The sequence below is a fragment of the Schistosoma mansoni genome, chromosome 1 (assembly GCF_000237925.1).
Source record: "Schistosoma mansoni strain Puerto Rico chromosome 1, complete genome".
In the NCBI taxonomy this organism is placed as follows: Eukaryota; Metazoa; Platyhelminthes; class Trematoda; order Strigeidida; family Schistosomatidae; genus Schistosoma; species Schistosoma mansoni.
Genome location: NC_031495.1, coordinates 9,759,191 through 9,774,186, shown reverse-complemented (window position 1 = coordinate 9,774,186; position 14,996 = coordinate 9,759,191). Strand labels below are relative to the sequence as shown.

The 14,996-nt window shown below is 34.3% G+C and overlaps 1 protein-coding gene across 1 annotated transcript in view; it reads right to left on the bottom strand.

Moving 5' to 3' along the window:
- The window catches only part of Smp_162010 (serine/threonine kinase), a gene marked incomplete at both ends in the record, with an annotated part of 54,558 nt that extends 47,495 nt beyond the window's left edge, over positions 1-7,063 (bottom strand). The window contains one exon of the mRNA XM_018793189.1: positions 6,758-7,063. Within this exon, the coding sequence (XP_018647726.1) occupies positions 6,758-7,063 (306 nt within the window). The remainder of the gene's footprint in view (positions 1-6,757) is intronic.
- Between the last annotated feature and the right edge of the window lie 7,933 nt (positions 7,064-14,996).

Genomic DNA, 14,996 nt, shown 5'->3' with positions numbered 1-14,996 from the left:
TCACACAATACAACCACTTTCTTATACAAGAATAAAAGCAAATGAATAATTTTCAAAAAATTTCAATATTTTTTTTCAATACAACACCTAAATTGTATCTAGAGAGAAAGGAGGAAAACTACACAAAAATGGCAGAAAATAATTTTATTGCCAAAATTTAGTATCTCATTTATTCCCCATATCAGAATGTTGTCGTATAGCCAGTGCTTCAGGAAACCTTAGTATACGTCCTTGAACACTTTCAGACAATACTACTGAGGTCAACTTGATAATAATCCTATAGGCTGTCTTAACCAAATATTGATCAATGGGGGAGGATGTTTGTCTATCCTATGATTGTATTTAACTACTACAGCTCATTTGTTTTGCCATCTAGGTATTTGTTCAGCCCATGTTTGAGATTACATCCCTTTTCAAATATACACGTGTACGCACACGATCTTAAAAGAGATTGAGCTCATGAACTTAAGATTTTTCAGTAAGTTTGTTCGGTACAAACCAATCAGGTTATAGTGAATATTAATCTTTACAGTAACTAATTTGTGATGTAGTGTAATTCATTCACTGTTACGTAAGTAACTAATTCACTCTTAAAATGGTTTAAGAAATCACAGACTCTTATTAGAACTAAAGATTTATCTCTAAATTGTTTACTTTTAAATACATAGTTGCTTCTCTGGATAACGGTTTAGTTAGTAAGCCAGTAATAAGTAGTGTAGAACCTGGTATATATCTGTATTAGTCCAAGTTGCCATAATATAAAACAGCTGATTGAAATTATTAAGGGTAGCAGAATTAGTACCGGTGTCAATAGAAAAAACTAGAGATAGACAAAATGGTTCGTAAAAAAATGAGTGAATTCCTTTACTTATAAGGTAACTTTAAAATTCAAGGATCAAGGGTAGACACGAAGGGAATGTATCTGTGTCATTGTGATTGATTCTGAACCATGTTATCTAAAACATCTAACGACTGGTCACGATAATCGCGTGAACCTTACCCAATATGGCACATGGCTCCATGGATCAATTTCATCTCCCGCGGTTCAGCCGCACCTACCTTTATTCCAACCTTAGACCAACAAACACTGAACTTTGAAGTAGGGTATGGTTGCACATAAATGATACATATTTCGACTACCTCAGTTGATGAAGATTCACTACCTAACCAAACGATTTGTCATGTACACTTTGTCTAACTTCAAAATGCTCATTCGGTAGTTCCACTATGCGCAAACAATGTTTCTGAAGCCTCTATAATTAGATACTAACAACCTACGAATATTGTTAATTTTTAAGTTCATTGTTTCACACATATAACGTTGATCAGAACGAACTGTCTCTAAGTATACTCATCATTTATTTGGCAGTCGAACAGAGTTCAGTTTTTCGAAGTCCCAATGGCTATTCACCTGAAATCATGAAACGAATTAGTTATTTGATTTAAATCATTAATACATTATATATAAAAATTATATTTGGAATAATCTCAGCGACTGAAATATAATAAATCCCAACGTTTCGTTCAGCAAACGTGTCTGGACTTCTTTAGGTTAACAACCAACAAGTCCAGACAAGTTTTCTGGACAAAACGTTGGAATTATTTAAATTTCAATCTCTGAGTTCATTTCAAATATAATTTTCACATAGGATGTCTTCTCTATTCTTGGCGCCCAATTTTTGTCAAACTATTCATTCTAATCTTGACGAATATTCGTATAAATCATTAATAACTTATTAGTTAACCGTTGATCGACAATTCAGCATTTGATCAGACTTTTGTCCAGTCAAATGGTAGTCAGTTACTAGGATTTTACTTGTTAACAGACAGTTGATAGACTTGAACTAGTCACATCTTATTGATTAGTGATTTATGGATAACTGTTTAGCTTAATTATTAACCAATACTTACAATGGTTAGTTATTTTTTGTTTTGCATCCATAAAAAGAGGGAATTTTCGCACTGTTAAGTAAATTATAAATTTGATACATTTGTGCATTCACAATTGTTCCTAGCGTTTGCTGTCCCCTCTCTGTTTTCTAACAGGTAGACAGTTTTTTAAAAGCCTACAGATATTTCGCTAATATCATGAACCGATCTAAGTTAGACCATCATTAAAAACCTAAAGCACTGAATAGCTGTTTCGTCCTAGTATTGAACTTTTGCGCAGTATACATCCACGACCCCTTATTCGGTATCAAGTGGTGAAAAAACTGTAACCTTGAAAACACTGTATTACATAAGAACTTTCGTCTAAATTAGAGCGAATAGTTTCACAGTATTTGAGAGCCGAGTTGATGTAAAATATTAAATAGGAATAATATATTTGTAAAATCTCGGCGAATGAATTTGAAGTAAATCCAACGTTTCGCCTGGCAATCTGACAATCTGACAAATATATTATTCCTATTTAATGCTGTATTACAGTTAATGAAGATATTTGTACATTTATTTATTATGTTAGCGATGAAAGTTTCAATTTACACTAAACAAGCTGACTTGTGAACTAAATTCACTTGGTGTTGTTTACTTGTATCTTATTGTTATTTAGGGCTGCAATTGATCAGTCTCTTGTTGGCATATGTGCATCTTTGACTTGTGAACTGATTAAAATTTTCATCGAAAGGCGCCGACAATGACAACAACAATAATAGATGATACATTATCCGAAAACTTTATCATTATAATCATAATGACAAATTATATTTCAATCTATAATTACCTATCACCATGACTAATCATGTGAATAGTTTATTTTTCTGTCACAAGTAATAACAATAATCAAGAGAAATCGATAAAAGACACGTGTCATAAAATGATGTATAATTTGAAACCCTCGAAACTAGGTAGCGATAGATTATTGTCAACATCAATTTCATGAAGACTTTCGTCAATTGCTTTGATGCACATGTTTATTGATTTACTTTCTAGGGCCATAAAACATTTACAGTTTTCATTGTCTGAGTTACGAAATACTTTTGATTTATTTAGGCTCTTTGTTCATTATTAGCTTTAAAACCATGCAGTAATGTTAAAAAACGATCAAGCTAGTCCCTATGCTATACTCTCGCCTCATAATAAGTGAATAACAGTATCTCTTTGTTCTCTATACATAGAATGATATGACTAGATAATTAAGGTTATAATAATAATGTAAATTCTCACAAAATTAACCTTTGGTACTTGGTTTTGTAAACTAGAGATCACCTGAGAACTGGTTTGCTCTGAAATGAGTTTGGACTAATGATATTTCCTCTTTTCTGAAAATGTAATAATTTCTTGTCTAAACACACCTTCCTTATAACAATTTACGTATTTCAAGTTTATTTCAATGAGGCAGATAAAAATATAACTTGAAATGTTGCATGTTGAGTTAACATTTATTGTGTTAAATATGAATTTTATCCAAGTAGTTTATTTAAAAACAAATAATTGCTTTATTTTCAAAGTTGAATTCACGAGTCAATCTAAAATAGACCAATATTAAAAACCTTGCGGATTCACGATCCCGTACGTAGGACTAGAACCTTGGACGTTGGGTCTCGCGCGTGAACCCCTAACCTCTAGACCACTGAGTCGACATCCAACGGTGTTACTGTCTAAATTCCATCGATCCATGATCTTGTGCAACCCCTCATCCGTCTTCTGAGGTAGATTCCACTGGTTACGGCTTCTCACTAGAACTCCAGGAAATACATCTTGAAGCTAGTCGCTAATGAGCACATAACTATTATCGGGATGGGGATTTGTGGAGATTGCAGTATTTTTAAAGTTGGTGGTGTTCTGGCCTAGAATGGCTAGTGAATTCAATTTTGAAAATACTACAATCTCCATAAATCCCCATAATTTTGTTTTATATCAAATCACACTTTAAAGACAATTAGTTACATTTTATATCAGACGTGGTTGTACTCAGTATCCAATTAAATTATTTTGGAATGAACTGCTAATTATTTTTAATTTGCATCCATTTGGTATATGCTCTTGTGTAAATCACATTCACTGAGATACCATCTTTATAGTAGCGTCTTTTGATACTTGTTTTTATGCTCATACCCTCATTGGAGTAAATAGATCCTCCTAAGGATTAAAATCAGGGCAGTCAAGTATATTAGCAAGTGCATAGCCTTTATACAACTGAGTTGGTATCCAATTACCAAAGTTTCTTACTTTAACCAGTTCTCGATATTAAGAGACGATAGTTAAGTAACATTGGTGATAGCACTTTTTAATTCTGACATGGCTGGATACTACCAGTCACAACTTTCTGTTAGATTTTCGAAAATATATCTTAAAACAATTCATTAGTAAGCAAGTGGATGTAACTTAACTGAGTGATTTATAGAGGTTAACCCCTTAATATATTTAGAAGAACTAAAGATGTGAGATATGAAATCAGTTACATGCATTAAAATGTAAAGGATCTTAAAGAACCCAATATTGTCTTGCCAATAAAAAAACTGTTGAATTGGCTTCCGGAGAACTTCGACGGAGCCTCCAGAGGCCCAAAAAGGAGCCGAAGAGCCCCAGCCAATCAGAATACAATGGAACATTCTAGAGTTCCAACGTGGCGTGCTACTATTGGTCGGTAGCATAATATGTTGTTAATGGATTTGCTGAAATATGATGTTGATTTAACATACGCTAACATCTATAAATACCCATGATTTTCTGTACAGGATTGAACCTTGGAGTAAAGTGCTTCCCACATATTTTGTGCCTTTTTTCCCGTCTTCAAGTCGCTGTATAGTTCTAACTCGGGGGTTACGAAACTAGCTTAGGATCCGAATATAGCGTACAATTGACAAGACGTATCAAAAACCATTATCGTTTTTTAAATTTAGTCAAAAAAACCATACAAATATTTTCATCTCTGTAATTTTCCACATTCAGTGTAACGTTGAATGTGTAATACATCATTGTTAACTACACATATGTAGTGATATGCGACAATTTATGGAATCAGAAGGGGTTTTATGGGGGTTTCAGTATTTTCATAGTTGAAATCATGAGTCAATTGAAGCTAGACCACCATCGAAAACCTGGAAGCACTGGACGGCCGTTTCATCCCATTATGGGACACCTCAGCAGTGCACATCCACGATCCCGCACTCGCGAGATACGAACCCAGGACCTACCAGTCTCGCGCTCGAGCACTTAACCACTAGACCACTGAGTCAGCATCCAACGGTGTTAATGTCTAACTTCAACCAATCCACGATGTTTGAGCAACCGTTCACCAGCTGTCTTCAGTGAGTTGATATCTCTACAACAGACTTGGTTGAATTCCACTGGTCACTGCTTTATAGAATGTTTTGATCTTATTCCTTACTGTTAAGTATCACAATTTTAAAAATAGATAATCGTTTTGTTGTAAATGTAACATCAAAATAATTATTGACTAAATTTATCCATCTAAAATTGTTTGCATACTTGTCATATGAAGTTTTATCAAATTAATAATTTACATTTGAAACATTGGTGAAAACTTTTCTCCGGTTTACGAATAACTGACGAGGAATTTAAAGATCAAAAAGGTGGAGATCTTGAAAAATAGTTTATCAGAAGATACCATGAATGACTGTTAAGAGATAGTTCTTGTTGACAATATAGGCCGTTAGCCTGGAAACAACAATAGGGCAGGATAGCAAAGTTCACATTTTTAATTAGCTCTATATCAAAGATGGCCAGTGTTTGTTTATTCCAGGAAAAATGATTGTCAAAAACATTTTTTGTAAATGTCTGTCTCAAGACAGTGTAAATTCATCTCCAGGAGTTAACAGATAAATCACTCTACACAAATAACTTCTTTTATTAAATACAACTCAATTTTGGTGATGATGTTGTTGTTAAGATGGCAAAATGTCATTTGCAAAATGAAAATATCCATCGGACCCAGTGGCCAGACTATAATTTATGGATGAACCAATAAGATTTAAGATAGAAAATCTTGGACATTAGCACGAAATCCATCTACTCATTTGGCTAAATACCGTTTTCGGCATTAAAGCTTATGTCAGTTTGTAATGAAAACATCAAATCTAGTTAATAGCCCTAATGTTCAAATGTAAATCTTAATCCTAATTCCTTACACTAATATATAACCGTCATTTAATCCAAGTAAGTAGGTGGACATTCTAAGGTCATTTTAGCGTTGCTCAAACATCGTTCATAAATTATAGTCCTATCGATATCGCTGATATTATTAGAAAAATAACAAGTGAAACCCTGAGGTAAACAGCATGAAATAGTATTCAAAAACTCAACATTCCTAGGTGGACAAATGAATTAATAAATCCATACTGCAGATATAGATTCTAAACCTTCCAACAAGAAATAATCCAGCAACCAGTCATTTTATATACTGATTTCATACTTGCCATTCATAAAAGGTAATAAAAGGTAAATCAACGATAGTTGAAAGCGTCAGTCAATTGAAGCTAGACCACCAGAGAAAATCTGGGTGCACTGGACGGCCGTTTCGTCCTATTGTGGGACTTCTCAGCTAGCTTCAATTGACTTACGCTTTCAACTATGAAAATAATAAATCTCCACAAAACCCCTTCTGATAATAATAAATCAACGATAGTCTACAAAATGAACAGTAATAGGATTCATTTAATTTGCTTTATATTTATTCATGCATCTCTAGTTTAGATCGTTTTTCAGTAGTGTAGAATGAATGATGTCATTTATTCACTAAAGCATTGCATACATTGATGATGATATATTTTTTTTTAAAACAAACAATACTTACCTCACGTCCAGTTAATAAATGAATTGCTAATTTAACTTTAGCAAAATTTCCTTGTCCTATAGTACGTATAATTTTATATTTTCCATTAGAATTAATTTGGCACTTTGTATTATCAATCCATGAATGTTGAATTTGTGTTTGTTTAAATGAATCATTGAAAAATTTCATAGAATAATTTGAATTTTTAGATTTATCCATTGATAATATAGAAATATTATGATTCATTTTTAAATTTAGAATGTTTTCATTGTTAGCATTGGGATTCTTTCTGTTGTTTAACATTATATAATAATTATTATGATTCATTCTCTATTATGAATTATTTACTCATATACTCTTTGTTTATTTTTATAAGATTACAAAAAGCAGGTACCCAAAATATTAAGTTACTTGTTTAGAATTTTTTTATTTACAATTGTACCATTCATTTCTTCATTTAATTCATCATCATATAGGGTGAGTGAAAGAAAAAAAATATATTATTTCATTTGTTCAATTTGATCAATAAAAGTCTTTTTCTAATTGTTTAAGCGAATAAACTGATTAAATATTTAAGTAGGCGGGTGTTTGAATTAAACTAAAAAAGATAAGTTAATAATAAGTAGTTAAATGTTGTTATATGTATAGAAAGATTAAAAAAGAAAAAGAAATAACCAATGTATCTGATCATATGTTTGTATATGAGATAGGTTGGATAAGAATCAAGGATGAGGAGTGTATAGTTTCTTTTATTGTCTAAATGATACACACTTATAATCTATATGTTTTCACTAGTTTACGGATATTGTAATGCAAATATCGTACCTTGAAGAAAACAATAGTGAAGAAGTTTAAATTGTTAATTAAAATTGTAACTTTGTAGTTGTTAAGAGTTTTAATGCGTTTATCAACTATTTAAATGAGTCTGAAGGTAGACATCATTAGAGGAACAAATACTGTTACTAATTAAATACTTTGGTGATTTTGTCTAGATTTTGAAAATCATTATGGCAACAATAATATAATATTGATAATATGCGTACTAGTGATTAACTTTAAAATGAATCTCACAAAATTAAAATAAGAACGTTGTTAAGACTTTAATTTTTCGAAGAGAGCACTTTTCATTGTCACAATAGATGAGTAGAATGTTAATCTATGGATGATATTTAATCATATGGAGTGTAGCTAAGTGATGGCTCTTCGTAAGGTTGCATTGCTAAGTCCCGGATTGCTTTTCACACATAGACAAGAAAGATCATTTACAGGGATAATAGGTGTTTTGTGTGATAAAATTACACACTCATAAACGAACTATCAACACAAAGCGAAAATGATAGGATACACGATTGGATGGAAGCAGTTCTTAGCCCACCAGGAGTTCAGTCAATGAGAATCTGACTGTTCATCTTAATTTCTACCCATCTTATCAAACCTGTAATTGCATATGAGACAAAAATCCCTTGATCACGGTGGATGATTTCGTAAAAATAGATGAAAGTTAAACGTGTGTTCCGTTAAATTCGAACTTTGTAGTGACCTACATTTTTATGACGAAAATGCGATTGGTGTAATGGAAACAATTATTATTACAACCAATTGTACCAGTGATTGTTTTACTGTACTTGTTTGTTTAAATATACCAAAAGCACTTTTCGTTCCGTTGTCCATCTTGTTCGTGCGAACGCTCTCATGCTCTGCCATTTTGCCTGTAATCTGTGGCACGTCTCGGTATTCTTTCGATACCACGAGATCACCAATAAATATATCTTATCTGGACCAATTACAGCCTTCTGGTTTTCGGTATATCGAGGGATCCAAGTCGATATCTGGCACATAATCTTATTGTAGTGGTGATCATAGTCAGTCGCGACTCAACACCCATCTACAACTTAAAACTATCATTGCTCATTCAAATATCTGAACACCATGTTTCTGATTTTATTAAGAGGATTTTTACCACATTCCTGCAGATTAATTAATAAGTCAGAACAAACAGTTATCAATTTTAAGCACTTATGCATAGTTCTCCAGCTGAGTGTAGCTGGTTTTACAAGTCTAACTGAGCTGATGATATGCTGAGCAAGGAATTAACAGTTTGGAGCGCGAATGATATAAGTAGCTGACACTTTGCTATAGTATATGATATAAAATCACATTTCAAGAAGTATTTTCATAACAATGTTAATTAGTTATATCCGTTGGTTATAACCATTAAATCTTACGCTACTGTAAATTTGTTTGCACAAAGTTATTGGTTGATCTATGTGAAGTACAATTCACTTTATTCTGTACAAATATGATTGTTAATTAATTTAAACGCTTTTAAGTTTGATAGTTAGAAGCAATCATCAGGAAGCTGTGGACCGACGTATCGAGACTGATGGTTAGTAACAGGATAGAGTTCTTACAATTACATGCTGTGATCTAGCTAAAATCGGAATACGCTGATTAATCCATTTTCGACCAATCAGCGGTAGCCCAAGTATCATGATGTCAGGTTCTTACGCAAGTACAATATAAACAATACTTTTACTGTTATCTTTTTTGTTCAGGTTATTTGAACATGCATTGCTCAACTTTATTTCTTGTTCTGATTTAAGAAGAGTCAACTGAAATGTATCGTCCAAGAAATGCTAAACAAAAGAACAATGGTGTACAGCAAGAATCCATACTCGAAATGTCTAATTGGATTTGTTGTTTCTCTTGAAACTGTTACCTTCATTATTGTGGTTTAGGTAGATTTAAATTTGAAAACCAGTGTAGTTTTACTCGAAGTTGTAAATAGGTTATTTTCGATAACCATCAATAGGAAGCAAATCTTAGTTCATTGATTTCTACCAACTACTCATAATTATCCAACATACTAGGTGAATTACAATTTGGATTATTTTACGAAGAATTTTATTCAGTACATTGTTTTCTTTTAAAATTTGGAATATGGAAATGGACAAATATAAATATAGATGATACTTTTAAGATAAAGTAATGGCATATATCAATTCAGTAAACCAATATATAAAACCATTACTTACTTAGAGAGTTACGTTCGCTTGTTACTCCCAATGGAGCATAGGCCGCCGACCAGCATTCTCCAATCCACTCTGTCCTGGGTCTTCTTTGCTAGTTCTATCCATTTTTTGTTCATTCTTCTCATGTCTGTCTCCATTTCTCGACGTAATCTGTTCTTTGGCCTTCCTCTTCTCCTTTGGCCTTCAGGATTCCATGTGGGGGCTTGTCTTGTGATGCAGTTGGATATAAAACCATGTGATGTAAAAAATTAAGTTCTAAATAGTATGGTTGTTCACAGGTCAACTTTACAATTCATATTTTCTATGTGATCAAATTGGAATGTATACAACTTTTAAGTGAGAATAAGTTTATCAATTATTTTTTTCAATATGATAGGAATACAAAATATCAGGGTTGCATTATCTCGTTTCATGACAAGCTACCACAATAATTATAATGTAAAAGCTTTAAACTAAATCTGTTTTTAAACTAGAGAAATCAGAATAAATTCCAGGAACAATAAATACTAACTCGATAAGTAGATATTACAACTAATATGCCTACAGTTTGACTAAATCGCCAAACTAAATGCAAAAGATTATCAACTTAAGCACTTACAGTTCATTTTCATTAATAAATAAAAATAGGGTAAGATCATAATTTTCATGGTGATCATCAGGATTTACTCCTTTGGATAATCAAATTGTATTGTTGTTTTAATTCAACTGTCACTGATTACATTTATAGCCATTTTTCGAAAAACTAAGGGTTTGAAAACAATTCACGCCACGAATTAACAAAACGTCTATGAAAATGATTGCTAAACGACCAATGAAAATCAAGAAACACTGGACGTACGCTTTGACTTAGTAGGGAACGAATCCCTAATGCATACTCCCGACTTCATCAGAAAGGTTTCACAGGACTTCGACGTCTCATAGTAAATCCATTGTCCTTAGACTACTAAGTTGAAATCCGACTGTTTAGGTTACCTACATTAGCCAAATCACGATATGGAGTGACTATCATACATGGAGATCAGAAGTATTTATCATACTTCCAATATTATTGAACTGTACTGGCCATAAATTTTACTAGGAATTCAGAAACTTCTCAATATCAATGACTAATTAATACATCATTATTGTCAAGTTTTAACTTTATTGAGTATTTTCTGTCTAGTAATCCGTTATGATCAGAATCAACTTGATGAAGACCAAATAAATTTCATTTAGAGCTTCACCCTTATCAATTAACAAAGACCGGGGCCACAAATGATTAACGATTTTTGCTTTACCGGAACATTATAAGTCTCATCATGAGTACATCTTCAATATGAGGAAAATTTGACAGCTAATAATGTTGACATCTAAAATATTGTTTCTAGTTAGATACTCATCAGGCTCTAATCTAATTGAAAGCAATATTGTTCGCCTATTTATGTTCTAATTCACAATATGAAAATTTTTGAGTTATCTAAAATAACGTTTGTAATTTTATACTACTGTTTAGTAGTTTCGACAGACTGTTAACACCATAATTTGTCATTGCCTTGTTTCCATTAAGACAGCCATAATGACTTAGGCTTTTCGATCCATTTTTATTTATTTATTCATCCTTGACTGTATGGCTAATTTAAAATGCCCTTAAACACATGATTTTATATAGCTTAATCCCTTGTTTCGCTGTTCACTAAATTGAAATTGAACAAACTGTTTCTGCATATAGTAGTATCGAATAGTTTTCGTCTTAATGAATAGCAGATTTTTATTAAAATCATGTGATAAGTGTTAGACAAATCCTCCTCGTTCATCAATGATGCTTCCCAAGTACGCGAATATTTCCATATCTTCCACAGTTTCTCAATCAACTGTGACTGGGTTGGTGTTCTCCGTGTTGTATTTGAGAATATTGCTTTTTCCTTTGTGTATGTTGAAGCCTATTGATGCAGAGGCTGCTGCTACACTAGTTGTCTTCATCTGCATTTGTTCGTGTGCATGAGATAGAATAGCTAGGTCATCTGCGAAGTCCAAATCGTCTAATTGATTCTGAGATGTCCATTGTATTCCGTGCTTCCCCTAAGATGTCGAAGTCATCATAATCCAGTCAGCCACCAGAAGAAAGAGGAAGGGGGAGAGAAAGCAGCCTTGTCTGACTTCGTTCCTTACTGCAAATGCGTCTGTCAGCTATCTTCTATGCACCACTTTGCACTGTAGTCTGTCGTATGAGTTTTGGATAATGTTGACAATCTTCTCAGGAACTTCATAGTGTCGAAGAAGTTTCCATGTTTTCCTGTCCATACTATCAAACGCCTTCTCATAGTCAATGAAGTCGATTTATAGTGACGAGTTCCACTTTACTGATTGTTCCATGATGATCTGTAGTGTCGCGATTCGGTCCGTGTATGATCGATCCTTACGGAATCCAGCCTGTTGATCTCGAAGTTGGGCGTCTACTGCGTCTTTCATCCGGTTCAGCAACACTCTGTTGAAAACTTTTCCTGGTACTGACAACAGTGTGATGCCTCTGTAGTTCTCACATTTGCTCAGATCTCTTTTCTTTAGTATCATGGTGAGGTGTCCTTTTTTCCAGTCCGTTGCAACTTGTTCCTCCTCTCAAATCTTCTTGAATACAAGGTGAAGCATATTTGCTGTTGCTTCAATATCTGACTTCAGTGCTTCAGCTGGTATATTGTCAGGTCCTGCTGCTTTCTCGCTCTTGATTTGTCTGATGGCCGTCTTGACTTCTTCGATCGTTGGTGGAGTGACAGCTATAGGAAGGTCTGTGTGTGCTGCTTCGATGTTCGGTGGATTCAATGGGGCTGGTCTATTCAGCAGTTCCTTGAAGTATTGTGCCCATCTTTTCCTCTGTTCTTCAATCTCCGTGATTGCCTTTCTTTCTTTGTCCTTGACGGATATCTCTGGTTTACTATATCTCCCTGCTAGTTTCTTCGCCGTATCATACAGTTGTTTCATAGTCCCTTCTCTTGCAGCTTTTTCCCATGTATTTCTGGTTGTAAATATAAACCCCTAGAGTTCAAATTAATAATGAAAAAATTGAGAATATATTTCAGGAATAATTTGAGGATTCGGTCAACCATGAAAAGGATATTTACCCTGAGGCAGCTTAGTATGATATCCAAAAAGCCGTGAAAACAGTAGTAATATCTACTAGTAACTTAAACCAAAAGGTTAGAAAAGCCATTTAATTTCAGAGGCGTCTGCTGAATTAATAGATACTCGAAAACACATCTCGTCTGATACGATGAGGAGCGGAGAAAGCTTAAACGTAGGCCTATAAAAGGCTTACGCAATGATTGTCAGCAATGGTAGTAGACAACTGTTCATACTTATCAAGGAAACGGGTGTTGAAATTCAGTCTGTTAGTGAGATTATTTCAGAAAAAGACGGGACTACTATTCACTCTCAATCGAAGAGACTGGGGCGACAGGCAGAACACTCTAGAGAACAGTTCAACTGGCCTTCAGATACACTACAGGTACCCAGACGACATGAATGACGAATCGATGAAAGTCCCCCAACTGTTAGTGAGATTGAAAAGACTTTAAGCAATCTAGAGGGAGGGAGAGCAGAAGAGTCTGATGGACTAACCCCTGAGATTTGTAAGGATGATGGTCCAGTTTTAACAGTTAGATTAACTGAACTCTTAGCTAACTTCTGGAAAATGAGCGTAATCTCATATGAACGATCTCGACCGTTCCAGTTTATAAAAAAGGACAAAAGTCATCTTGTGACAATCACACAGGAATCAGTTTAACTAATATAGTGTCTAAAATATTAGCCTCAATAATATTTCGACGTCTAACTAGAGCTTGTAAAAAGCAAACCCAACAAAACCAGGCTGGTTTCAAGCCTGAACGTATGGACCAACTATTTAACCTTCCTCAGGTCCTGAGAGACGCTTCTCGACTATAATAATATTCCTTGACACTAAGGTGGAGTCCAACACTATTGCTCGTGAGGTTCTGTAGCAGTGTCTATTATTGGAAGGTTTACAGAAAAAGTACGACAAACTTGTACAGGCTATCTACGCAAAAACCAGTGGTCGAATCAGAGCTTATGGCGTACGTTCATCAAAGTCGGTTACTTCAAGTGGTGTTGGTCAGGGTTGTCTGCCTTCCCTATTTTTATTTAACTCGGCCATACACATTCTTTTAAAGAGAACACTTTAATTGTCCGACTTTTCAGGGATTGATCTTTCACCAGGAGATACACCTATTGATGATACGGTTCTGTTTGGTGAAGACGCTGAAAAAATGGTCTTCTGACTACCTTAATTGAAAATGCAAGCATGCTTAGGATGCAGTTCTTGCCCACCAAATGTAAAATGATATTTCAGGATTGGCTTGCGTCAGGGCCTGAATTAATGATAGAGAGTGAAGTATTGGAATGTATCGCCCACCTTACTTATCTACGTTCTACTTTATGGATGTGAAACATGCCCATTAAGAATAGAAGATATTCCTAGATTACTGGTATTCGATCATAGGCGTCTTTGAAGCATTGCTCCTGTATTTCGAAACCACCGAGTAAGCAAGACCTGGGTTAAGAATAAGGCACTAGATAAGGATGGCAAATCGGTTGATGACTGACAGCAAATCTTCGCCAACCGAAATGGTTGGAACATGTGCTACGTATACTCAACAACCCACCATCTCGACGGACGGTGTTGTGGTGTAGGAGTAGACAGGAGGTAATTTGAGGAGAGACAAACCGAAACATGGCGGCAGCAGACCATAAAGTCCTTAACAATTTGACTGAACCATGTTAATAGGTGTAGACTACCTGGTTGGGATCCATGTAATTATCGTGATCAGTGGTCAGAGACTTTGAATGACACGGCTCAAAATCGTTTACGATGGCGCAGATGCATCCACTCTTTGTCTTCCCTCAAATTTTGAGCTTCTGAATCCCTAATAACCTTTTCTGTGATTTTACTTCACTAATTCATATTCTCTTGAATTGTGTCTTTGATGTCTAATCACTTCTATAACCACTTATACTACTACTATACTATTCTGAGATTTGACCTGTGCCAATGGAGTATAGTAACTTGAACCGATGCACATACGTAACAGGTTCTACGTTGTGAATGACAACAATATGTCATAACAGTTCTTAAAATATTATCTCATTAGGTCAGAAGCTTAGCATCAAGTTTCAAATCTAATCCCTCAATAGTTCTATTATAACCCACATGTTGAAAAGGAATCGTTGAACAAATCTTT